The sequence below is a fragment of the Centroberyx affinis genome, unplaced genomic scaffold (assembly GCF_046629955.1).
Source record: "Centroberyx affinis isolate AG114_WGS23_722 - 3 ecotype Tasmania unplaced genomic scaffold, CSIRO-AGI_Caff_v1 ptg006465l_1, whole genome shotgun sequence".
In the NCBI taxonomy this organism is placed as follows: domain Eukaryota; kingdom Metazoa; phylum Chordata; class Actinopteri; order Beryciformes; family Berycidae; genus Centroberyx; species Centroberyx affinis.
The window spans coordinates 1,596-28,683 of record NW_027283278.1 but is presented as its reverse complement, the minus strand read 5'-3'; the positions used below and the strand labels follow the sequence as shown (position 1 = coordinate 28,683).

General features: G+C 38.6%; 1 protein-coding gene across 2 annotated transcripts; it reads right to left on the bottom strand.

Annotated features, from left to right (window-relative positions):
- Positions 1-1,818: 1,818 nt before the first annotated feature.
- On the bottom strand, positions 1,819-26,239 carry ap1s1 (adaptor related protein complex 1 subunit sigma 1). 2 transcript variants are annotated; one of them, XM_071512709.1, is made up of 5 exons: positions 26,090-26,239; positions 18,265-18,443; positions 6,071-6,179; positions 2,773-2,910; positions 1,819-2,327 (listed from the first exon to the last, which is right to left on the bottom strand). In XM_071512709.1, the coding sequence occupies exons 1-5, from the start codon at positions 26,090-26,092 to the stop codon at positions 2,280-2,282; spliced, it is 477 nt and encodes a 158-aa protein (XP_071368810.1). In that variant the 5' UTR covers positions 26,093-26,239; the 3' UTR covers positions 1,819-2,279. The 2 variants fall into 2 exon arrangements, with proteins under 2 accessions (XP_071368810.1, XP_071368811.1); XM_071512710.1 differs by lacking the exon at positions 26,090-26,239 and having other exon boundaries at positions 6,071-6,094; positions 18,333-18,443.
- Positions 26,240-27,088: the final 849 nt, after the last annotated feature.

The following is a 27,088-nucleotide window of genomic DNA, read 5'->3' as shown; positions in this document are numbered from 1 at the left end:
GATTTAAAATAATTGATTAAATAATTCGTCAAGAAAGAACCTCAGAAGCAATTTCATCAGAATAGTAAATTAAAACTGTTTTTCCACTGAAAGAATGTGAAAATTTTCTTCCTAAACTGACTGGACTGAAGTGGATCTGATTCTGCTGGGTGAGATAACCAAAGCAGCTTGGAGAAAAACAACAATGGGTTACCTGAATATAGCTCTTCCAGGTGGAAATCTGGTTGATCTCAAAGGACGAATAATGAGGATGACCTATTGTACATATCCTAACTAACTGTATAGTATAGGGAGTGTACTCACACCCCTCTACAGCATCTTATGAAGTAACCATGTCATACATAACATAGAAACACAGCAGGAGCACACACTGGACCTTAGACAAAATACATTCAAAACTGGTTCCAGGTGTTTGAACTACATGAAAAAATGCTCTTGGTTTAACTTAAATGACAGCTTGACCAATGGAAGCATCACCTCTAAATCAAACTTTGCTCTATTTTGTTTCCAACTTTCACTTTGCCTTGCTGCACCGATGGTGGATCATCCTGCCCAAGGTGGTCATTCACAAAGAGCTAACAGACAACAACCAGATGTAAAGCCAAAAAAAAAGTAGAAAAAAAAATAATTGTGTATATATGGGGCCATGAGACACACTTGGTACTTGATGCGCTAAACTGAAATCCTTTCATTTACTTCTCAGCGTTTGGTTTCTCTGGTCTGGCGTGACTCAGATGAAGAGAGAGGGGGATGCGCTGCTCTGTTACGCTTCACAAAATTGCATAAGACAGACAGGAAGAGGCCGACAGACTCAACATTCTCAACTTGTCTGATAGATCAGTTCACTTACGGTACATATGACTGGTCCACACTCAAAACGGGCTAAATTTTAGGCTATAATGCAAATCTTAAATCTCTTTGGTTCATTATCAACAATCCACAATGGGGCTAATCAAACAGAGACTGTTGTGTTAGGCAAGATGGTAACACTTTACAATAAGGGTCACTAAGTTAATGTTTATTAAGCATTAACTAACACTTAATTAACAGTTAACTAATGTGTCTGGTAATCATTTACTAATGGTGTTCATGTTAACTAAGGTATTAATTTATACATTATTTAATAGTTTATAAAGATGACTATTAAATAATGTATAAATTAATACCTTAGTTAACATGAACACCATTAGGAAATTACACATTAGTTAACTGTTAATTAAGGGTTAGTTAATGCCTATTAAGCATTAACTAACCCTTATTAAGCATTAATTAACCCTTAACTTAGTGACCCTTATTGTAAAGTGTTACCGGCAAGATGAACCAATCACAGATAAATAAATGAATGAATTTCGAATAGTAAATCAGCCCAGCTCTTGATGAAGAAACTCAGTGTCAGCACTGATACTGTCAGTTGTCGTTCGGATAATTTCAATAATATACTGAAGTACAGATGTTGGTGGCCAACACTTCTGGATTCAGTAGTACTAGAACACATGTTTAAAATGACACCCTGTTGAGCTTTTTCCCTATTTTGTCCCAAAACCCCCGACCAAGTCTCACCCCACATTCAGTACCTCCCCAACAGGGTGTGACTGTTTATCCATCTATACCTTCAGTCAAACTTTAAAAATGCAGAGGCTTCACTATGGCTCTAACACCAGTATCCATGGTCATTTTGTTATCTTATTAACTCTTAGTAACTAAATAGCAAAGCTGGACTCCACTGGTACCTCAGTCTAAAAATGGGTGAATTGACCCCCGACCCAACCGCCCAACCACCCCCCCACCCCCTCCCCCCCCACACACACACACACAACAACACCCCAAACACCCAATTCAACCCGGTACCATGAGCTGTAGTTATACAGAGCTTGAAACTGATGGCAAGCTCTAAGGTTCTGCCAGTAATCATAGTCCTATGTAGTCTTTATCAATCTTAATTCACTAAAAAGTTTAAGTGGAACCCCTTGCCTCGACCCACAGGAAGTCCCTCCCACTTAAATCACTCACACACACACACGCACACACACACACACACACGGTGTTGAACAGCCTCTCTATGCAACGCCCCCTCTATCCCCCATCCAACCCTGTACAGCAGTACCGAGAGCCATAGAGACACAGAGGTTGACCCAATGCTGGTCCAACTCTTCCTATCCGAGCCTCTTCAACCCCAGATTCAGATTCAGCCCCAATCCCTCCCCAAGTCATCCAGCCCCTGTGCATTAGTATCCAGAGTCTCTGTCAATGGTGTTGTGTAATCAGGTGGAGCTGCTGTACTACGCCAGCCCCATCTCCTCCAATACACTCCTGGGCGACTCGTCTTCCTGTAGAGGGAGACAGAGAGACACAGAGAGAAGGAGAGAGAGAGAGAGAGAAAACAGAAAGGAGAGAGAAAGACAGCAGAGCAAGAGCAGAAATTGCTTGAGAAATTTCACTGAGTTTGTGTGTGTGTGTGTGTGTGTGTGTACATACTAGGGATGGGTCATAAAAACAGATTATTTGAATATTCCTTTGCAATAAATAGGTCACTGGTTTCACCGTTTCAACTGCCAGATCAAATAAAAAAGTTTTATTTGCTGGAAGGAAAACTTTTCATGCATTAGCAGTGGCACACACTAGCCTGTACGTACTATGTTAGGATAAAACCTATGATTTATTTACACATGGATAGGCCAGCTATGTCATGAGCCATAAGCTACTACTGGCAGCTTCAATCCCCAAAATATCACTACCCAGGTGAGTGGAACCCTAACACATACAGTACAGTACCTCCTGCAATAGGTCAGCTTGTTCGATGGCTTTGAGGACGCTCTTCTTAGACGTGTCCTGGATCTCTCCTCCCATGAGGAATTCATCTAGGATGAAGTAGGCCTTCTCAAAGTTAAAGATGATGTCCAGCTCACACACCTAACACAAGTCAAGACAGAGGATAGCAAAAAAAAATATATACTGGAGCAATGCAACCGCCTGCATGGAAAGTGTTCTACATATGCACTGTACAATGAGGATGGCCCTCTGGGAGTTGAAGCATGAATCTGTTTGGTGGAACATTTTCAAATTTCAGACAAAATTTAATTATATGACCCAGGTATAATTTTGTAAACGGGACTTAAGTACAATTCTGAGGTTTGATGAAAATGAAATAAACTGATGCCTACTAATAGCTTCCAAAAATGACAATGTTCAACACTATAAGGATCGCTGTAGCTCCAGCTCACAGAACAGGAGTTAAAAAGCTGGATGAGGTGATCGTGGTTTATTGACTGATTCATTTGTACTGGGATATGTTGAGATGTGTTATATATGAGAAGGTTAAAGTAGGCATTCTCTAAGCTACAACTGATGTGCAGCTTACTTAAAGACAAAACAGATCTATGACTGATTGGTTAAAAAGGTATAAATCTTAGACATCAGCCGGGTATTTTATGTGAATTATGATGTATTGCGTGCATGCGTCGAGTCGCACACTCTGATTGGTTGATCATAGGGGCGATCATCATCCAGCTGCATTGCTATAGTCATGTTGTTTTTACCGGTGACTGTGACCAGTGATCTGCTTCCTGTTCCTCTTTTCTGTTTCATTTTGGTGGGATATGATTTTTTTTATTTTTTATTTTTTTAAACACTGCCACCCTGTGTACAGGATTTCAACAACATGCTACGCGGACATTAATGCAGAAGTATAAAAACCTAAATGTAAGTGCTGCGCTTTACATACGTTGACATTACGTTCGACTACAAAACGCACTTACCGTATTTCCTCTAATATTGGCCGGGGCCTCTGTTTGATAAGTATATTTGCTCATATTTTAGTACGAAGCCTCCTTGTTTTCTGATCTGCTTCTGTTGGGGTTTGTTAGGTAGCTGTTTTTTTGTTACTGCGACGCATTACCGATAATTACGGTAATCGACGACGGCACGCTCCAGAGACTTCCGCCGGCCGAGCCGTCTTGTGGCATACTGCCATCTTGTGGCACTTGTACGTTACTACAAACTACAGTTACATTATATAACAGGTACCAGGAGTTTACCGGTATCCACCGTTGTTTTTTCCTTTATTTTTTTCCCCAGCCTGTATTTGGGGCCGGCCTTTATTTGTTCGTGTCAACCACGGCCCCGGACATTATCGGAGACCCAGCTTTTAATTGACTACTGATCACTATTAGAGGAAATACGGTAATACAAACACTCTCTACAGATTGCATTTAGTGCTGGGCGATATATCGTGCATGTAGATTTGATCGATGTTTTGTTGATGCATGATTTGAAAAAATTATAATCGAGTTTTCTTTCCTTACTACTTGAAATCTTTCACACAATATTTCACGGCTCCCGCTCTCATCGCGCGAAGAGCAACTCCGCCCCGCCCCCTTCCTTGTTTTGGTTCTAGGCTGACTTTGTCTGAAGCGCACCGCTCATCAATGTCACTTCAGAGTTCTACCAACCAATAAGGATGAAGCAGGGGCGGGACCAAGAGCCGGCAGCCTGCCGTTTTGTGGCGAACTTTAGTCAGGCTAACGTTTATGCTAGCCTAGCTAACGTTAGCCTGTAATGTGTATCCGGTATCACGTGGTGGACACAGCCCTGTTCCTAAAAAAGGTCATGTAACTTGGTTTCAGGCACACTACTGATCAAACCACTGTGGTATGTAAAGTTTGTTCCATGTTCTACGGGAGGACGAGCACCAAATGGAAAGAGATAACGTCTGCGGTGTCTTTCCATATAGCTATGGACATGATTCCAATTTACACCATAAAGAATTAAAGTTACTCAAAACTTTAGATCCAAGATACGAAATGTAAATCACTTTTCTACGACTACGTAGAAAAGTGTATTTGATATTTAAGATTTTTCTCATTTGATATTTATTTTTATTTGTATTTATTTTTTTATTTGGTATTTAGGAGTTTGCTTGTTTGATATTTATTTTATTATTTGATATTTAAGATTATTCTTTTTCAAATTGATTAATACAGCAGAGCATACAGACAAGAGTTGTTTTGCACTATTTTCAATTTGAATTATTTCGAGTTATAATAACAAGGCCTCTGCTGGCCTGCTCTAATGTTCTAGAGCCATTCCAGACCTTGATTTGTTTTGAAGATTTTGTCTGGTGTTCAATATGATTTACGCAGATAGACATCTTGCCCCTGCTAACTAGGTCATATCACTGTATAGATGAAGATTGTTCTTCACAGTGACAAATATCAGAATAAGTGAGATGATTGGCAGGGTTCCTACACGGTTTCCATTTTAAAATTCCATATTTTTCCCAGACCCTATGTTCTTGACTGGATTTGATTTTGGTGGGTATTTGATATAATGCATGCTGACAGCGGCTGGGTAATAAGAGCGTCCCTCTATCTGAACATTATTCTGCACATCAACAAAAACTGTGGACTCAAAGTGGCTCTACAACAACATAGAAGCTAGAATTATGTGTGTATCGGACCTGAACCGCAACATTTTCCATACTTTTCCAGACATTTTTTTCAAATTCCCAAACTATTCAAGACCTGGAAATGATCAAATTCATTTTTAATACTTTTCCAGACTTTCCAGACCTGCATAGGAACCCTGTTAGCTCAGCCTAGCCTACGTGACACCACCAACCTTAGACCCTCAGTGAAGACAAGGAAACCCCCCCCCCCCCCCCCCCCCCAAAAAAAAAGAAGAAACCTTAGATGGGCCAGTTCTAAGAGGGATTCCCCACCAGGACGGCTGAGCATGCAATAGGTGCCAGAACAAAACAATAAAACGGACAATGGCATGACAACGACAATGAGATAAGAAGACAAAGAGAAACATGATGAGGCAGAAAGAAAAGTGGTCTAAACCAATTTCAACCACGCAAAGTCAGAAGTGAAGTTAAAGCTATTCCACTTAAGAATGAGTCAGTATCAAACCTTATCTTGCCTAGTTAGTCCAGGGCTATGTGCAGAACTTTCTAAAACTTGTACAGTGGAAAAAATGAAATGGACTAAAGAGAGAAAGCGAAAGAGAGAGAACAACAGAGCTAGAAAATGAGAGAGAGAGAGAGAGGAAAAAGAGAGGAGGAGTGACTCACGCTGCCAAAGTATTTATCCAGCAGCTCAACAAAGCGATGGATGACTTCCAGGGTGATCAGCTCGTTGTCCTGCTCTTCTACTGCACAGCAGAAATACAGGCTGGCATACCTGCACACACACACACACACACACACACACACACACACACACACACACAACAGAGAGAGAAAGAACATCTTCTCAATATAATATTCTATAACTATTCTATAACTTTTCCCCAGCAGAAGACCAGACTGGAACACACACACACACACAATATTCAAAAACACAGACACAACTGTGCTGTTACACACAAAATACGTACACGTGTATGTGTGTGTGTGTGTGTGTGTGTGTGTGTGTATAAGAAAGCAGACAGCACTAACATGGCAAACAAAGAAGTAATATGGAAAACGGTATTAACAGGAGTTACAGACCTTTCAAACTCGTATACTGAAGAGACTAACAGACTAATGACTAATTCCTGTATCACGCCATCACACACACACACACACACACACACATATACAGGGTTGTGCCGATGTATGATGTCATTGGACTTCGACGATGGGCTGTGTCAGTGGTCAGTTTTTTTCCCCGTCAGTATAATTATTTTGAAGCCGCGGAAAGGAGACGAGACACACACACCCTACAACTCACACACCGTTCCAAAGAGGCAGCACTCTGACTTATTTTAAATACTTCACAGCCTGACCTACAGTGAGACAGCAGTGTGTCCAGCAGAACAGTAGAAGAATAGTAAACAGGGGCAACACGGCAGTCTTCACACTACACTCATGTTAATTCCAGTGGTGGAAGAAGTACTCTGATCCTTTACTTAAGTAAAAGTACCAATACAGCAATGTAAAAATACTCCATTACAAGTAAAAGTCCTGCATGAAAAATCCTACTTAAGTAAAAGTACATAAGTATTAGCAGCAAAATGTAGTTAAAGTATTAAAGTAAAAGTAGTGGTTTGGTCCCTCTGACTGATATTTTATTATATATGACATCATTAGATTATTAATACTGAAGCATCAGTGTGTAAGCAGCATGTTACTGTTGTAGCTGCTGGAGGTGGAGCTAGTTTGAACTACTTTATATACAGTTAGCTAGTTTAGTCCAGTGGTTCCCATCCTAGGGGTCGGGCCCCTCCAAAGGGTCACCAGATAAATCTGAGGGGTCGTGAGATGATTAATGGGAGAGGAAAGAAGAAAAAACAAAGTTCTGATACACAAATCTGTTTTCAGTTTTTGGACTTTTTCTCTAATCTTTGATTTTTGCTGAAATATTGGATCATTTGAACATTTATTGAAATGAAACCATGTGAGGTTTAGAGGGAAAAATCACTATTTGGTGGAGCTGTTAACAACTCATAGACATCTGAAATGTGACCCGACTACACACTGCTTTTTGTAAGACGTCAAAAGCCAAAAAGGTTGGAAACCACTGGTTTCATCTTTAACAATGTGTTGTATTTTAAAAGCTTGTTATATTATCCATTGTGTCAAATCTCCATCTGAAAAGTAACTAAAGCTGTCAAATAAATGTAGTGGAGTAGAAAGTACAATATTTCCCTCTGAAATGTAGTGGAGTGGAAGTATAAAGTAGCATCAAATGGAAATACTCAAGTACAATTTTGAGATACTTGTACTTTACTTAAGTACAGTACTTGAGTAAATGTACTTAGTTACTTTCCACCACTGGTTAATTCTCTATCTGAGTGCTGAGCAGTGTCACTATGGAATTTTAAAGACGTCATAAAGCAGCTTTATGACCGCTCCGTGGTCGTCAGACTCGGCAGAGGATCTGATGGGGACGCCGACGCCGATTACTGCTCACGGCCTGATTATCCACAACTCCGACCATGACCACGTTAATGTGTTTACCACGGACACTTCCCTCTGTGACGCTGTTCACTTCCCACCAAGTGGCGGCGGATTAAATGATGACAGACGAGAGATACCGGGGGCTGTGCTGAGTGTTTCTGTTTGTTCTTCAGCCTCCCAAAAAGTCACCGGTTCTCAAGGTGGTCACTGTAATAGGGCTGTGATGGCAATAAACTTTGTTTTATCATTGCAAGGACAGTCTTTATTTATTGAACATATATAATTAATGTGATTATTAGGTCAACTTAAAGGATTTTGGTGTCTGTAAAAGTAAGTGACAGCACTTCCACCGTTTTTGTAGAATGACCCAAGATCGTTTTCTCAGCTACAGTGGTAAGCAAAACATTATGATGTCACAGTGAAGTTGACCTTTGAACTTTTGTATATAAAATGTCATCACTTCATCATTTTATCCTATTAGACATTTGTGTGAAATCTTGTCATAATTAGCGTATGAATTCTTGAGTTATGGCCAAAAACGTCTTCTGTGAGGTCACACTGCCCTTTGACCTTTGACCTTTGACCACCAAATTCTAATCAGTTCATCCTTGAGTCCAAGTGGACGTTTGTGCCAGATGTAATGACATTCCCTCCAGGTGTTCCTGAGATATCGCGTTCACGAGACAGTAATAAAAATTAAAAATTAGGGCCGGTGTCATAACCAATATTGTTTTGTTTACCGTGATAATACCGGTTGTTGTCTCATTCCTATTTGTGACGCTGCAAAGTCTCCATCACATGTTTGGGTGAAGTATTCCTTCAGCCCACCCCCGCTGCAGGAAACCCCTTTGTGCTGAACTGACCACCCACACACACACACACACACAAGCAATGGCTGTGTGGTTTGGCTTTGGTTTTTGTTAGTTTGCCCGCCTCTGCATTCTGCTGACAGTAATGAGCCCTGGCAGAAGCTGATCTGTGGGTGTGTGTGTGTGTGTGTGTGTGTGTGTGAGTGAGTGTGTGTGTGTGTGTGAGAGCCAATTTCTTCTTACAAACAGCAGTCAGATCAATGAAAAAGGGTGGAATGGCTGGGTCTCACCCTGTCCACCCACCTTCACAGCCCCCATGTAACCACACACACACACACACACACACACACACACACAAAGGCAGTTTTATTGGTCTGTGGGGGCGAACAAAAGTGAAGGGAGTGGAAAGTCCAAAACCAGTGTATATAAAAGTTTCAGACATAATTCCAAGACATTTTAAGATATTTTGAATGCTACTTTGAATTCAATTTACAACCAATTTAAAAAAACAAAATAAAGAAACAAAGCTGGAAAAAACATTTCTGACTGAACACAGCTAATGAAAAATCAAACTATAAATGGGCAAAATAAGACTATTAAGGGACTCGAAGTCCAACTATGTTTAGTAAAGCATATAGGATGCATATTGTACGACTAACCCTATTCTGTATTATTGTAAGGGTGGACATGCAGCCAAAAGAAACTGGTCACTGCATGGTGAAGAGCTCTAATAACATTTTAAAGACATTTTAATACTTTTAGAGGCTTAAATTTAGAGAAGTTGGTTTTAAGACTTGTTAACAACCCACAAATGAATGACAGTTCTCCCATTTATTCCACAGATCTAAACACTGCTGTATTATACCATATTAAATCATGACTCATAAATCATTTCTTTCTCTTCTGCCTGTCCTTGAAGATACTAAAAAACAACTTTCTCATCTCAGCTCACACTTCTTTCCCTGTGGTCATTCTGGGTTCACAGGAATATCTGTTCCATCTATTGTCAGGCTGATGTGACCTCTGACCCCTGGTTGCTGTTAATGTTGGTGATCAGGGAATTTAAGCTTTTTCTGCCGTTGATCTCACTGGAAGTCTCTCTGGGTAAGAGTCAGACAAATAACCTGAAATGGAAAGTCTGTACCAGGAGTGTGGGGAAATGGAGAACAGTGCCCCCCACTGGTCATATATGCACACTGCACTACTCTACTGAAACGAGTTTGAATGGACCAGTCGACATAAATGAAAAAAAGTACACCAGCCCTCTAACAAGGCAATTATATGGGCCTAGAATATCTTTCCAAGGGAGAACTTTGCTTTACGATGCTTCCTTGTGGTCTTGGATATTTCCTCAACAAGGGATGGAGTCCCTGTGTGAGTCATACAGTGACTAATGCGGAGCAGAAATCCCACACACTGACATGAACTGACCGGGAGAAAAAACTGAAACACTGAAAATCTGTTAAAATATAGTAGATATTAGTGATACTTAGTGAGTTTCAATACAGCTTGTGAGCACGTTAACTGACTATTGAGTGTTTCTGGATCAGCCAAGAATCAACTGTATGTAAGCTTTAAATGGCATAGTTAAACTGGAAAGCTAACACTGTAGTGGGAAGAGAGGAGCTGAAAATATTGATATTTTTAACGTAAACTAAAAACCCATCTATTCAGTCTGTCCTTTATGTAGTGTTTTTTAATTTTATGGTTTTAGTATTTATACTTATTGTATTTATTATCTTTATTCTATCTATTTTGTTTTATCAACATTTCACTGTTGATCATTATTATTTATTTTATTCTATTTTATTTTATTAACATTTTACTGTTTTACTATAATCAATGTATTTTGTATAGTATTTCATAAGTTTATTTGTAATATTATTTTTATTGCTGCTTGTATTATCTTTTATTGTTTATCTTTTATTATCTTAACTACCCATCTTTTATTGTTATTATTGGGTTTTGGTTGTTTTGGTGTGCATTAGTCTCTAAACCCATTTTTAACATCCTACGTTTTGTCAATCACTTGTAAAGCACTTTGAATTGCATTTGTTTGAAAGATGCTATATAAATAAAGTTTGATTGATTAATTGATTGATTGATTGAAGAGTGTAAAGATGCTGAATGAAGATGCCTTCTTCACAACAAAGGAGTAGTTTTCAGGGTATCTGCAGGTTTCAAAGAGCCAAGTTTAATACATTCTTAATGCTACCTGGAATTGAATTTGAGACCAATTAAACATTCAAAATAAAGAAACAAATTGTTAAGGGACTTGAACTCCAACTGTGTTCAGTAAAGCAGATAGGATGCATATTGTAGTGCTAACCCTGAGGCCCTATGAGTGGACATGGAGCACAAAGAAACCTGTTATGGCATGGAGAAAAATAAATCCTGGACACATTTTATTACTTTTTACAGCCTTAAATTTGGTCAATTTAAGGAGCCACAGATAAATGACCTGTGTTTAAAGGCTACAGGTCCAACATTTCAGAAGTGAGCATTTTACTGACACCATCCTGCTCTCCAAAGCTTATATTCCCCACAAGGATCACAAATATTTCAGCTAATTCATATTTTTTCAGAAAAATCTGACAAGCTTTTGACTCTGTGGCACACAATGAATACATTTGGGAATTAATAGTTTCAACATTCAGTCCTAAATGCCTTCAGTAAAAAGCATTAGGACAATGAACTGTGGTTGACTCATCTGCAGTGGCACATAAAAAAGATGAATATGAGGTTAAAAAAAACTGTTTTCATTATCTATTGAGTCGATACTGGATAAACAACAAAAGACCAAAAACAAAAACTGACAGCTCGCTGTCCGAATGCTTACACAAATGACGTATCAAATGTAGCTATTAAAGTGGACGACTGAGTAATTTCACGAAATGACTAACTATGTATTCACACTGCCAGTAATATGATCAACCACTCCCCGGCCCGGAAGTCCATTCATTTCCTACAGAGCCGAGCTATCAGGGAAACACGGCTGTTGTGTGGATGGTCAAAAAGCTTGTCGGACGAGAAAAGTTGCCAGCAGCTGAACTCTTCATGCTCATCAGCCATCGGATTGCTGCACTTCCTTGTTTCACTACCAGTATGATTTTGTTTCAGGAACAGTTCTGCCTGGCAAGTACAAAATGGACAACAAGTTGATTCCAGCCATTCAAAGCTTCCCAATCAACTATAACTGCTATAACCAAAGGGGGGACTATGGATCGGTCTCCGTCCGTTAGTTTGTTTGTTCGTTTGTTTGTTAGTTAGTTAGTCACACTGTAACGTTGACTTTGTGCCGCTAGGGGGCGGCATTGACAATGAATGGGGACTCAGTGGTAAAGCAGGTCATACAGTTAAAGTTATCATACAATGTGGGGGACAATGAATGGGGACTCAGTGGTAAAGCAACACAATTAAAGTTATCATAGGTAACATAATAGTCTACACACACTACACACTTGGAGACATCAGACTGGGTTGATGTGTTGAAGTGAGAGTCAATGGAGAATTTTTGGGCAAACCTCTAACCACAAGACACTGTAGTTATTGTCCAGTTGTTGGACTGTTGTTCTGTTATTGCATCATCACTGCACTACCACTGTGCCTCAGTGTTGACTACTTATATCATATTACCACTTACCTACTGTGCAATATATCACTTTTTGTACTGTATTGAGTAAAAACAGGACAATTACAGTTACTACATTTCAAGATATAACTTATAAGCCTAATTCTGAGGAGAGTAGGCAACAGAAATATATGGTCAATCTGTCCTTTCATTGTCCCATACCAAAATGCTTATATACAATTTCACTCATATTTCAAGGACACTCAGCAATCACTGACTGACCCAAGGGTGGAACTACATCACTGGTGGGGGACAGCATGTTTACTATTTGCTTGTTTAAGACTGTTCTTCCTTCCTGGTTTGTTAATGTTGTTTTTCCATTCTGGTTTCCACAGTGGATTCCACAGTTGGGCTGAAAACCATCTAATGCAATGAATGTAAAAAAGTTGGAAAATACATTCTGCTGTATTCCTGTAAGGACCCATTTGTAAAATTACTTGATATTATACTTTAAATGTATTCAATTTCCTGACCTTCCCTGTCTGGAACAAACCTCTCAAAAATCCATGATATCCCAGAATTTCCATAACCTGGTGGTACCCTAAAACAAAGGCCTAGTCCAAACTAATCTGGATAAATTTGAAAATGCATCTTTTTTTCTCCGTTTTGGCATTCTATCCACACTGAAGGGGGTTGCACACCGGATGCCTCTGGCGGACGACATACAACTTCCAAAAATTCCAAGTGTTTACAATGAAGGTGAACACCACGACTTCCAGTGCTGCTTGGAGTCTTGGAGTGCCACTCAAGTTTTCCACTATTGCTATTAAACACAGGACAAGACCCAAAAATCAATATTAGATATGTGGCTTGAAATGTATCATTGTGAACAGAAGCAGCAAGCTATCTAATATTTTAAAATCAATAACTTGTTTTTATTTTGTCAGCTGGCATTTGTTTTCCATCTAAAACATCCCGAAGGGGATCACTGCAGCTGTACGTTTTGACATCAAGTCGCACCGACAGGAAACTCCCTAAAAAAAAAAACTCGAAATAACCGCCTCGCAGTTGTATGCCTCCACCAATAGATTTTGTTTTATCATTGCAAGGACAGTCTTTATTTATTGAACATATATAATTAATGTGATTATTGGGTCAACTAAAAGGATTTTGGTGTCTGCAAAAGTAAGTGACAGCACTTCCACCGTTTTTGTAGAATGACCCAAGATCGTTTTCTCAGCTACAGTGGTAAGCAAAACATTATGATGTCACAGTGAAGTTGACCTTTGAACTTTTGGATATAAAATGTCACCACTTCATCATTTTATCCTATTAGACATTTGTGTGAAAGTGTGTCATAATTAGCGTATGAATTCTTGAGTTATGGCCAAAAACGCTTTTTGTGAGGTCACAGTGACCTTTGACCTTTGACCTTTGACCTTTGACCATCCCATCTAATCAGTTCATCCTTGAGTCCAAGTGGACGTTTGCCGGCCACGGCGCGGAGGCATAAAAACTACAGAAGATGGACGATGAACGGTTAATCAATGAAGTAGGTAAATATCCGGAATTATGCGCCACCAATCACAGATTCTTCAAGGATAACCAACAAAAGTCGGCAGCTGGCGTGAGTAACGGGATGTACCAGTAAGTTGTAGCGTAACGTTAATCTATTATACATATTAACGTCTACTGGCTCCCTCTGTGCGATGCGTCCTATGTAGTATACCTGTGCCTTGTCCTGTCTGCTCTGCGGCGCGACACGGTTCTTCCCGTCCTGTGTGCGACCCCCTTAAGACCTTGTTTGTGTTTTTGACCACTGAAAACGGAGCTCTCTGAAAACACTCTCCCAAGCGGATGAATTTGAAATCGCGGGCTCGTGTTGTAGCGTGGACGGGGAAAACGGGGCTTTTCGAAAAACGCTGTCATGTGAGGTTTATCATTGTCATGCGATCCATGCATGTTGTGCTGGCACAACTTCGAGTCAAGAAGAACTCTACCATGGCATTTTTTCGGAAACTTAACTAGCTAACAGACTTCGTTCTAACAGACTTCTGTGCATGCCCATGGACGAAATTATGCATTTTTGGCGGTTCAGTGTGGATGGGGGACTTTTCAAAAACGCTAGTTTGGACAGAAAACTTTTGATACGAAAATGCCGTTTTCAAATTTATCCGGAGACTAAAGTACAGTGTGGGACTGTAGTAGTAATGTAGTAAGAGGTCGACTTGGCTCACTACAGAAGTACAACCATCTTGCTCTGTCCTGTGTCAAGCCAGCCAGAATATGACTGATGATTGTTGATTGACTGAAGCAGACGTGTGTGTACAGTAGTGTTATCATAATGACCGAAGCTTCAATACTACTTTGATACCGTTGTGAAAGATTGAATTCAAAATTCAATTTTATAAATGTTTGGTACTTTCACCAAATGTTTTTCTGCAAGCTCAAATTCCATTTCAAAATCACCCCAGGGGTCATACGTATATATGCAGACTGGAAGAGTTAGAAGAAGAATTGGAATAGATCTTGACAATGGACTGCTATGTTTTCAGCTGTTTGACAGTTGAAAACAGTCCAGCGAACTGGATCCCAGTCCACCTAAACTGGTTGACAAAACTGGTGCCAGGATCCAAAATTAACACCCATCAAGCCACAAACCCAGATAACATTTCTCTTTGGTGGATAGGTCAATGAGGGTCACTCACCAAACAGGCCAGAAACCTTTTGAGACAACTACATCCCAATGCTTCAGTTATATATAGCCTGTCTCCACTCTAAGACTGTCTATTTTAAGAGGACCAAATGTCCTCACAAGGATAGAAAGATGAGGAAAATCCTTCAAGGCTGGTTCTCTCTTCTTTAAGGGGCTAGATTAGGACTTTGTTTTAGGGTTAAGATAAGAATTAGGATATGGTTTAGTTTAGGGTAAGGGTTAAGGTTAGTTTAGGGTTGAGATGCGTCAAAATGTTATCTTGTAGGACTGAAACTAACAATTATTTTGGCAATTGATTAATCTGGCAACTATTTCTTCGATTAATCTAATACTTTAAATGAACTCTCAATGATTGTAACTTCATTGGTATAACCTCGGTGAGGTCAGTGGTGTAAGAAGTACTGAGATCTTTTACTTCAGTAAAAGTAGCAATACAACAATGTAAAGATACTCCATTACAAGTAAAAGTCCTGCATTCAAAATCTTACTTAAGTAAAAGTACATAAGTATTGGCAGCAAAATGTACTTAGAGTATCAAAGTAAACTAGTACTCATTATGCAAACTGTCCCCATTTAGAGAGTTATATTTTTCATAAATTATTGGAATATTAATACTGATTTATTGACATACATGTACATGTAAGCAGCATTTTAAAGTTGTCAACGTGAAGCTAATCTTAACAATTTAGCTATACTTTTGGGTAGTCTAATCTATAACAATGCTATTTTATAGTTATTTTATAAAAATGATCAAATGTTTCAAATATAAAATATTGATCTGAAAAGTAACTAGTAACTATAGATGTGAAATAAATGTAATGGAGTAAAAAGTACAATATTTCCCTCTAAAATGTAGTGGAGTATAAATACAAAGTAGCATAAAATGGAAATACTCAGGTAAAGTACAAGTACCTCAAAATTGCACTTAAGTACAGTACTTGAGTAAATGTACTTTGTTACTTTCCACCACTGGGTGAGGTTTTGACATAAGCTCATCTTGGGCTTTTTACCTCACCTCCACAATCATTTTTTATCTTCTTTTTTATTATTATTATTATGACTTATTATGTATATATATTTCTTGTTTGTTATCTGTTTGTAATATGTGCAAATAAACTAAAAAAAAAAACTAAAACTAAAAAACTAAAATCGATTTATCTATTTATTTTATCAGTTGCCTTAGTCATAACAAAAAGAAACATGAATCAAGGAGCTCACAATTCAAAGGTTTATGTTAAGTCCTCAGGTAGAGGATGCCATCTGTCAAGACTTCTGCTAATCAAGGACCAAGTCATCCATACACCTTTGATTACTAGGAAGAAAGGAAAAAAATAGTTAACTTAAGCAGAATATTCGTGCTGATAATACAGAAATTCCTTCATGAATGTTATTCAACACTTTCATGCCTGCAGATGCAATGCATGAGTGAGAACACATAAATGTATTACTTTGACTTTGACTTGAAGGAAGTAAATGGGCTGTAACTCTAAATGACACCGCTATTCTCCTTTAACTAATCATATAGCTTGAGCAATTAGCACATACTGTATGCAGGTGTGCAGTCAGGCTACTCCCTCATTGATAGTTAGGTAGCATAAATATTCACCAACCACTATCAGGCTCCAGGATACTTATATTTTAAATATTGGTATAGCGCTGCTTTAGAAAGCCATTCTGTTTTGTCTGCTGTGTTGTTGGGTTTAGATGTTAAATATTCCCAGTAGGGCTGAACAATTAATCAAAATTTTATTGAAATCGCAATATGGCCTACTGCAATTTTCAAATCACAGGAGGCACAATATTTGTTAAAGGTGAAATGTGTCAAAATAGCATTTTAAAGTAAATATTGTGGTGCTGCAGAGATGTCCTGGCCTACACATCATATTCTACAGACTTAAGAAAACATCTTTGTTTGGTACAGATCCCCGCAAAAATCACACCATAATCATTTTAATACGTTTTTCAATGAAAATGTTGATAATGATGTAAAAAATATCATTCCCTCTAATATCGCAAATCATATCGCAATTGCAATATCAGTCAAAATAATCGCAATTAGATATTTTTTCAAAATCGTTCAGCCCTAATTCCCAGACATTGTTTTGAAATTCTCCCTTTATCTTGAAGCTTTTGTATTTTAGCCATCTTCAATAAAAGAAATGTTGGCCTCACTCCTGCATGTCGGTCAGCTAAACATAACTAAACTAAGCATAATCAGTTTTGTCAAAAATGCCTGTGGTAGTAACTTTTATAGGTCAGCTGATAGCCTGTAAGTTACTGCACCTGCTAATGCCAATTTTCACTACAGTTGCATCGGAAAATTGATTTTTCCAGTTCACATTTCTCTACTATTCAAATTGCTTGAGAAATCGTTTGGCTTGCTATAAGAAGATTATTTCAGGTTCCCTGGTTTCCTGATGAGGTAAGTCGTGTCATTTTACAACATTAGATTGATTGATTTAGGTTTTTGATATTGTTTGTTATTGTTTTGTGATACCCCTTTGTTTTAAGTGGATCTAATCCTTTGTTGAGGAGGAAACGTTGCCGTAGCAAGCTTTGCTAAGTGCATGCTAGCAGTAACGTTAGTTAAGTTGTAGTTGTGAGCTGTTACTGGTGATTTCATGTCTTTTTTTTTTTTTTTTTTGAATATTTTTGGGCATTTTTGCCTTTTTTTAATTGATAGCTGACAGTAGAGATAGACGGGAAAAATGGTAGAGAGAGAGAGAGGGGGGATGATATGTGACAAAGGTCCCAGGCCGGATGCGAACGTAGCACATCGCGGTTACATGGTATGCGCCTTAGACCAGTGGTTCTCAACGTGGGGTCCGGGGACCACCCGGGGTTCCAGGGAGTCCCCAGCAAATTGATAACGTGTTAAACTTCACCATTATATCATTTACAAGAAATTAACACAATTAGAGAATGTAGAAGAATGACTATTTTGATCATAGTTTCTGTTATCTCTCTACCTACAATATAAACATATAGTCATAGAATTCTGGACAAAATCATATCTGAACAATAGAAGTATTTTCAGATTTAGGTCCGAGAGACAAAATCTCATCAAATGGGGGTCCATGGCTCTAATGTGCACTAAAGTAGGGGTCCTTGATATGAAAAAGGTTGAGAATCACTGCCTTAGACCACTGAACCACCAGGATACCCTTCATTATATTTTTCATTGTTATATTTTCAGGTTGCCTTTCAAAACCTGAAAATGTAGCAACTGTTGTTTTGTGTGCTCTTGCTTATAAATGCTCTGGTTAGCATTAACGCTTTAGCTTTTTACCTTTTATAAACGATCTTGAGGTCCCGCCACTCCAGGAAGCTGCACATCTTTGGTTTGCGGGCCAGCACTACCTGCATCAGCTCCCTGACCATCTTCTTCTTGTCGCGCTCGGCGGTGGCCGTGTACCACTTCTGCAGCCGCAGCTTCCCCTGGCGGCTGAACAGCAGCATGAAACGCATCTAAACCAGAGACAGGCAGGAACAAAAAGAATGAACGAAAGAAAAAGAACAAAGGAAAACATTAACGAGAGACAGCAAGAGGGAGGAAGAAATGTAAAACTTATGGAGGAAGGGGGGGACAGAGGTCTGAGTAATGTTTATCAGTTCAAATATATAAAAATGGAAAATTAAGTTTTTGTTTTGCTAAACCTGACTCAAATCATCAGTTCCACCGTTCCTCCATTCCAACAGAAAAGCTGTTAGGCCAGGGGGAAAGTGAAAGGGAGGCCCAACTCGATGCAGCTGACATTTGGGCCCTATAGTTACCATGGCAACAGAATTGTGGAATATTCCATATGTTCAAAAACTAAATTTTACTGAATTTTGTTTCCAATAATGCGAAGTTGTTTATTAATTTAGGCCTAACACAAAAAACAACTTGGGCTCAAATGAGTTTTGAACAACTTATTCAGTGCTTTTCCTTCAGTGTTTCCCATAAATAGGTTTATTTGTGGTGGACCGCCACAAAATCAGAAGTTGGTCACATTATGTTCTCTGTCACACAAGAGACTAATCTCTAAAACTGCTGCTTGTAAACTGACCACACACACACACATGCCTTTCTTCCCCATACGCTTGTGTGAGAAAGACCAGTAGACCTTAAAGGAATAGTTCACCCAAAAATGAAAATTCTGTCATCATCTACTCACCCTCATGCCAAATGAAACTCAAATGAAATTTGTTAGTCCATATAACACACAGGGAGGCTGCAGCACAACTTGGTAGCAGCCTTCTCCAAAACAACTGAAGTCAATGGGGACCTGTTCTTTAGAGCTCCAAAACAAAAACAGCCAAACAATCACACTGTGAATAGAAAGACCTATACACCATTATTTGTTGCAAATCAATCAGCTGTAGTTCAGATTTGCACTAAATGATGGTGTAAATATACTGTAGGTCTTTTTGGAACTCTGAAGAACTGGTCCCCACTGACTTCAGTTGTTTTGGAGAAGGCTGCTATGGAGTTGTGCTGCAGCCTCCCTGTGTGTTATATGGACAAACTTCACCTGTGTTTCAACTGGCATGAGGGAGAGGAGATGATGACAGGATTTTCATTTTTGGGTGAACTATTCCTTTAAAAGAACTAAAAACTTGTATGCATTATAAATTGAATTTGTAAACAGTAACTTGACACTTTTTAATCAGAGATGTGTGAAACAGCCCAACACTCGGATAGAAAATTAACAATGTGTGTGCAAGTGTGAGTGCAATGCAAAAGACTGGCATATTGCCCCTGTTCCATGATGTATTGAAAATAAGTCAGGACATGTTATAAGTCCATACATATAACTCTGCGATATATTGAAATAGGGCTGGGCGATAATTCAATATTATCCTCGTCTTTCAGTGGAATCATATCGTGATGATAACCGAATGGTGATGTTAGGTGTGGTGTCAAACAAAACTGAAATATTCAAATAATATTCCTACCATACCTCATTTTATGAGAGTTTTTAAGTAAAATTTGCTCGTCATCATCAATTCAGACAGCAGAAATGTGTGTCACGATATTAAAATATCTTCATATCATCACGATATGATTCCACTGAAAGACGTTAAAGAAGTTTAGTCAGTTAAGGGTTTTAGTAAGTGTCCCAAAAAACACTGCAGTTCACCGTTGGATCCCAAAGCCTCTGAATGGAAATGTTAAGTAACAGCTTGCTGGAAAGCCATGGAGATTTACTGCAGGACAAATTTTAAAGTAAATCTCTAGATTTGTTATTCTAAACAAGCTTAGTTTCAGTATTCTTCGGCAGAATTTTTGTGTAACCTATCTCTCGGTTGTTGGACTTGACAGTTGGTGCTCAATGCGCTGTTACCCAGTCAAAACACACAAGAGGAGGGACCAACAGGTGTCTATCATAGCAGGCTACATTATCTGTGATTGGCGCAAGATTAAACAGAATGGTAATAGTGCAAACACAAAAATATTCATTCATTACAACGTGTCGTGTTGCAACTTAAAACAATTTAAAGAGTAACCAAATCCCACCCAAATCTGTGGTGAAGCCTGACACCTAATGGTGAAAAGTAGGGTAGGCTACTGCACTAGCCATCTGCTATTGGCTGGTGTTTGAGCCAGGTGATGTCACCTTCCATAGAGTACAACAGGTGGTGGCATCACCTGGCACAAAGACCAGCCAATAGCAGATGAGCAGTGCAGTACCCTACCTTTCACCATTAGGTGTCAGGCTTCACCACAGGCAATAAAATCGAAGTAAACAAATAACTTCAGTAAACTTTGAAATTTAATTTGGTAATTTGGGAGGCTACTCAAGACTATTGCCCATGTGCATTTTTCTCAGTACAGGGGGCGCTATGCACTTTACATCTTGGTAACCAGCCATTAAAAGCAAAGAAGAGCAGGAGGAAACTAACTTGGCTGTTTCAAATATTTCCAGCACTACTGAATGACATATGTCTGTTCATGGTGTAGATTGCCCAACTGGTCGCCCATCTAAACCCCAAATCCAAAACTTTGGTGAAGCCTGACACCTAATGGTGACAAGACTAGGTTGACCTAGTGCAAGCCATTGAGGTCTCGCCTCCTCTTGGCTTTCACACCCTAGTATGATACATGTTCTGTACTGCCCTCTGCATTGTAGTGATATACTATATAAGTGGCACTTTGTACAATTTTAAAGGCCCATTCACATCTAGAATGATAACAATAAAGATACTTATAACTATAACAAGATGTAAATCATTGTAAGTAAATAGAATGTCTGTGTGTACAACTATAACTATAAAAACATCCAAAACGACAACTATATTGTTATATTGTTGGTTGTTTTTTTTGGATGTAGAGACAACGATAAAACATTTTCTACCAATCAAAATAATATTCTACAAAGGACAGGGTGGGAGAATTCAGTAGTTCACTGCAGTGATGGCATTGCTTGCTGAGGAACTGATGACAGAAGTCCAGAGGAACCCGGGGCTGTTTGATAAAGACCATCACTCTAGAGATGTTGAAAAGAAACGTGACATACCGGTCGGGATCGGAAGAGCTCTTAGGATTAGCGGTAAGGCTCGTTTACTGACTTGGATATACTCACTAACTAGAGTGCTAGTTATCTTGCTAACTAACAAAATAGCATCATGTCTTGGCCAACCTCAACCTGATCTGCCGAGGGCAAATGCAAATCTTTTTAATGGCTATGATCAGAAGGTAACGAGTAGCCTATTGAAAACGTTTAGCCACGGTGAAGTTACAGGTGTGTTTTTCGTGGAGAACCTCTTTGATCCACAGTAGATGTGGTGTTCAGAGTCACCTACTGGTAAAGAAATGAACAGCTGCACTTGGTGACTACCACTAGCTCTCAACAAAGCACAATAATGACATGAAAGCGCTGTAAAAGAGCATTATTGATTCTGCCAGCTCCTCTCGCTTTTGCTGTTATTCATGAACCCAAATCCTTTGGCTATGTCGTTAAATAACGACATAGCCAAGAGCAAGAACAAGTAAAAAAAAAAAAGCACATCGGTAACGTAATCATGCTCCATTTTTTCTCAGAATAGTCGGCACCGACGATGTCATTACAGTGTTAGTGTTACAGTTAGTTATCGCTCTAGGTGTGAATGGGACTTAACAGTGCAAACAACGTGATATCACATATACCACCATGACTGTCTAGGTCTTGACGCCAATTCTCGCACAACTTTCAACTTTCAATGGGTAGTGAGTCAGTCAGCTACTTTCAGTAGGGTACTGAACTTGCCATAGCTATTGGGCTATTGGTTGGACTTTGTGCCAGGTGATGTCACCCTCTATAGAGCACAACAGGTGGTGACATCACCTGGCACAAAGTCCAACCAGCCAATAGCAGATGGCCAGTTCAGTACCCTACTTTTCACCATTAGGTGTCAGGCTTCACCAAAGATTTGGGTTTGGGGTTTAGCTACTATTTAACTGGGAGGCCTAGCAGGGAGGTGATGACATGCAGCAAAGGGCCGGATTGGAACGCATGCCGCTGCGGTTAGGACAAAGCCTGAATGGTACGAGCTTTACCAGGTGAGCCATCAGGGCGCAGGAGGCAATACTAATGCAATGCCAACACAACACCAACACAATGCAAACACCAAATCAACAGCAGCGTATCGCAATAGCAACGGCAATGCTAAAGCAATGCCAACACAACGCTGATGCAACACCAACAAAATGTCAACACAACACTAAAGCAACGGCAATGCAACTCCAACAGGGACACAACGCCAAATGCAACGTCAACACCAATACAACACCAACACAACACCAATGCAATGCTAAAGGTGCCGCAGCTTTCATCGATTTCATTTCACTTCATTAAGGCATTCCCTCTATGGCTGGGAGCTTGGGAGATTAAATGTAGGCCTGGTCTCTCCATTAACCTTGGCTCACATCCCTTGGACTACTTTACTGTTTAGAGATGTCTTACACTAATCTGTGAATGTCACCTTCTAAAATAACTTCATACTCTTTCTGTGTGTGTGTGTGTGTGTGTGTGTGTGTGTGTGTGTGTGTGTGTGTGTGTGTGTGTGTGAGAGAGAGAAGTGATAAAGAGAAAAGGAGAGAAGGGAAGAGGGAGACAGAGTCATGGTGGGATAGAGAGGAGGAGGGAGAGAGAGACACAGAGATGTGAGTGGAGGACGCTGCCAGACTGTGTTTAGGCTATGTCTGTCAGTCATATGCGTGTGTGTGTGTGTGTGTGTGTGTAGGTGTGTGTGTAGGTGTGTGTGTGTGTGCATGAACACTGTAAAAGGAGTCCACGATGCAATCTATGCACAAGAATAGCTCTGTTATCTGTACCAGATTCAATAATGGAACGCAGGCAGTCCCTTCAGGTCTATAAATCTATTCAGGCCATTCAGTTCCACACAACCCCATCGTGTGGGTGTGTGTGTGTGTGTTGTGTGAGTGTTGTCAGCATGCCTAGGCCTTTTAACAGGAGGAGGCAATAGTAAACTCCAAAAGTGGGGACATAGGCTAGGTTCTGTAAAGATGATTTGTATAGATTTGAGCTAGAATATCTGCATACTGTACAAATACAACAGAGTTATATGGAGCAAACATGACACCAAACTCCATTAAAAAATCTGGCAATTTAATGTAGACTTATCGGCAAAGGTACATAACTCATAAAACATGACTTATGAGTGTTGAATTTGAAGTTCAAGTTGAATTTTTAATCAAATAAATACTGCTTGTCGTATTGGTTATACACAGAATTAAAGAGTGGATCCTATCAACTTGTAAAAAGTAATAAGTCATGTTCTATGAGTTATGTATTTTTGCTGATATCCAAAGCAACTTCACATTATCAGATTTTTGAATGGAGTTTGGCACGATGTTCTCTGCATACAAGAGCAAATATGCATGTATCACGGCTAGAGGAAAGCTAAACAGTTTCACCAATCACCACTATACATGAACATTTAGCTCATAGGCAAATACTTAATAATGCTGTTTACAATACAACCATGAAACTCAATACACACTGCAGTGACTTTGGAACTAACACAGCTTTACCAAAACTCTACAACTCACACAATCAACGCACAAATCTACTGCCTACTGGTTGACTTTACTTACGTCTGATTTCTATCAGTCTTGGCTTTCTCTCTATGCTCTATCTGACAGAGAGAAGGAGAGAGGTGTGGTTCATGTTTGTCTTATAGCAGCAGGATACTTGAAAATTTGTATAAGGGATATTTGCATAATGCCTGGGGAGTTATGGGGTCATCAACTCAGTCATTTGTCTGGTACACATATAGTTATTATGCACTGTATTCAAGTATGAAAAATTGTATTAGTCTGATAGACCAAAACTAGTGCTTAATAGTTTGGACTATTGCTCATTTGTCCTCAATGGCCAAAATCTTAAGGTGGGCTAAAGGAAAAGCCTTATGATGCTATTCAAATTGAAAATGTATGGAAGCCCATTTCTGTCAGTGTGATGAAAAAAAGAAGATCCTGTAAGTCATTATAATGAGAAACTTTCTCAAAATAATGAGTTAGTATCTCAAAATGAGAAACTTTCTCAAAATAATGAGTTAGTATCTCAAAATAATGAGTTAGTATCTCAAAATAATGAGAAACTTTCTCAAAATAATAACTCAGTATCTCAAAATAATGAAACTTTCTCAAAATAATAACTCAGTATCTCAAAATAATGACTAAGTATCTCAAAATAATGAGAAACTTTCTCAAAATAATGAGAAACTTTCTCAAAATAATGAGAAACTTTCTCAAAATAATGATTCAGTATCTCAAAATAATGATTCAGTATCTCAAAATAATGAGTTAGTATCTCAAAATAATGAGAAACTTTCTCAAAATAATGACTTAGTATCTCAAAATAATGAGAAACTTTCTCAAAATAATGAGAAACTTTCTCAAAATAATGAGAAACTTTCTCAAAATAATGATTCAGTATCTCAAAATAATGAGTTAGTATCTCAAAATAATGAGAAACTTTCTCAAAATAATGCCTTAGTATCTCAAAATAATGCCTTAGTATCTCAAAATAATGAGTTAGTATCTCAAAACTATGAGTTAGTATCTCAAAATAATGAGAAACTTTCTCAAAATAATGCCTTAGTATCTCAAAATAATGCCTTAGTATCTCAAAATAATGACTTAGTATCTCAAAACTATGAGTTAGTATCTCAAAATAATGACTTAGTATCTCAAAACTATGAGTTAGTATCTCAAAATAATGACTTAGTATCTCAAAACTATGACTTAGTATCTCAAAATAATGAGAAACCATGTGTTGTTTCCTCATGCCCAAAGCAACAGAAGCAACTCACTATTTTGAGATACTAAGTCAAAATATTGAGAAAGTCTCTCATTATTTTGAGATACTAAGTCATTATTTTGAGAAGGTTTCTCATTATTTTGAGATACTAAGTCATTATTTTGAGAAGGTTTCTCATTATTTTGAGATACTAAGGCATTATTTTGAGATACTAAGTCATTATTTTGAGAAGGTTTCTCATTATTTTGAGATACTAAGTCATTATTTTGAGAATGTTTCTCATTATAATGACTTACAGGACTTTCATCACACTGGCGGAAATGGGCTTCCATAAAAATGCATAAGTGCAATTCTCGGAGATGTAATTCCTTGGCAAACACATTAATTAAAAATACTGTCCATTTAAGACTAATGATCAGTTCAGTGCAATGCATTCAAGCTGTATGTTGGCGAGCATTTAGCAAGAGGCAGTTGAATAACTGTCAGGTGTGACTACTGCCGGGTGTAACTGTCACCTTCAGTGTTGACACTGACTGAAACCTGAGGCTAGACTCATTAACCTACGCTAAACAAGTCATTGGAAAGCTACACGTACGTTACTCTTCGCTTTTCAATTTAAACTTCGCGGTAGACCGTTAGATAACTCACCTAAGAAACACCGTGCACTGACTTAGAGAGCTACAAGTTGTGTTCAGTAGATATTTGAGAGCTTGTGTTAAGGAAAGGCCTGCTGACATGAACCAGGTGGAAGCAGCGCAGGTGGAACATGTCACTACCCGAGCACACTCTCTTCCTGAAACCATACACCTTGCTAGCATTAGCATGAGCTAGCTGTTGCCTTTTTTGGAGCGAGTCAGAAGTACTTACCATTATTTCTGGTTCTTTTCAAGACAACCGGGAACGTTTTGGACGAACTCTACTTCTAAAATGGCTTGGTCCAATATCTGTGTATTAAACAGCAGCCAGCGTTAACAGTCCATGTCTGTGTGAGAGAAAATACTAGGGGCTGAAACCCATTCAGCTGGAACAGTCAGCTGTTCCGCCTCCTGCCGGACATGCGCACTGCGCGTTGTAGTGCTGCGTTCCATGCGCGTAACAAAGTCGGAAATTCCCGCCTCCAACTATGAAAAAATGGAACAGCCGTCCAGTTTTATGACATCGCACCACCACTGTAAATTCTACACAGCTTTAGTTTTGACATGTTTACAATCTTCAAAATGAACATGAATTTGAAGAATTGCATGACACTGTCCCCATTTCTGATTTTTTCCAACCTGGACCACTGAATCATATAATAATAATAATAATAATAATAATAACTTTATTTGTATTGCACTTTTCTAAAAACAATGTTTACAAAGTGCTTTACATACAATAAAACCCAAAAGCAGTGATGTGAAACTACCACAATGAATGATAGAAAAAATAAAAAAAATAAAAAAATAAATAATAGAAATATATTAAAAATATATGTTTTTAAATATAATAAAATTACAATTATATATTATATATAAAATTAAAAATTATATAATAGAAAATAGGAATAAAAGGTAATATATGGTGGTTGCGGCTACTGTTGCATGTCATTTATCACACAAGTTTTTTCATAAATGAAAAAAAAAAAAGTCATGCAATACTGAAATTCAAACTTAAGCGAATTTTAAAAATTCTAAACATGTTAAAAGTAAGGCTGTACAGTGTATACTACGGCATGTTGACATGAAAACAGATTAATGCATTGTGTCGATGAATGTTTTTTTTTTTTTTGTTTTTTTTTTTTTTTACAGTTTCATCTAGCGTGCATAGCAACGTTTTGTTTTTGGGTTTTTTTAGAGTCTTCAAATATACAACAAATTGGCAATGACA

Excerpts from the sequence above, each read along its gene's own strand:
- ap1s1 (XM_071512709.1), bottom strand. Across the intron at positions 2,911-6,070 it reads TGGATAAATACTTTGGCAGC|GTGTGTGAGCTGGACATCAT; the intron begins GTGAGTCACTCC and ends GACTTGTGTTAG. Across the intron at positions 2,328-2,772 it reads AAGCTGACCTATTGCAGGAG|GAAGACGAGTCGCCCAGGAG; the intron begins GTACTGTACTGT and ends CTCCCTCTACAG.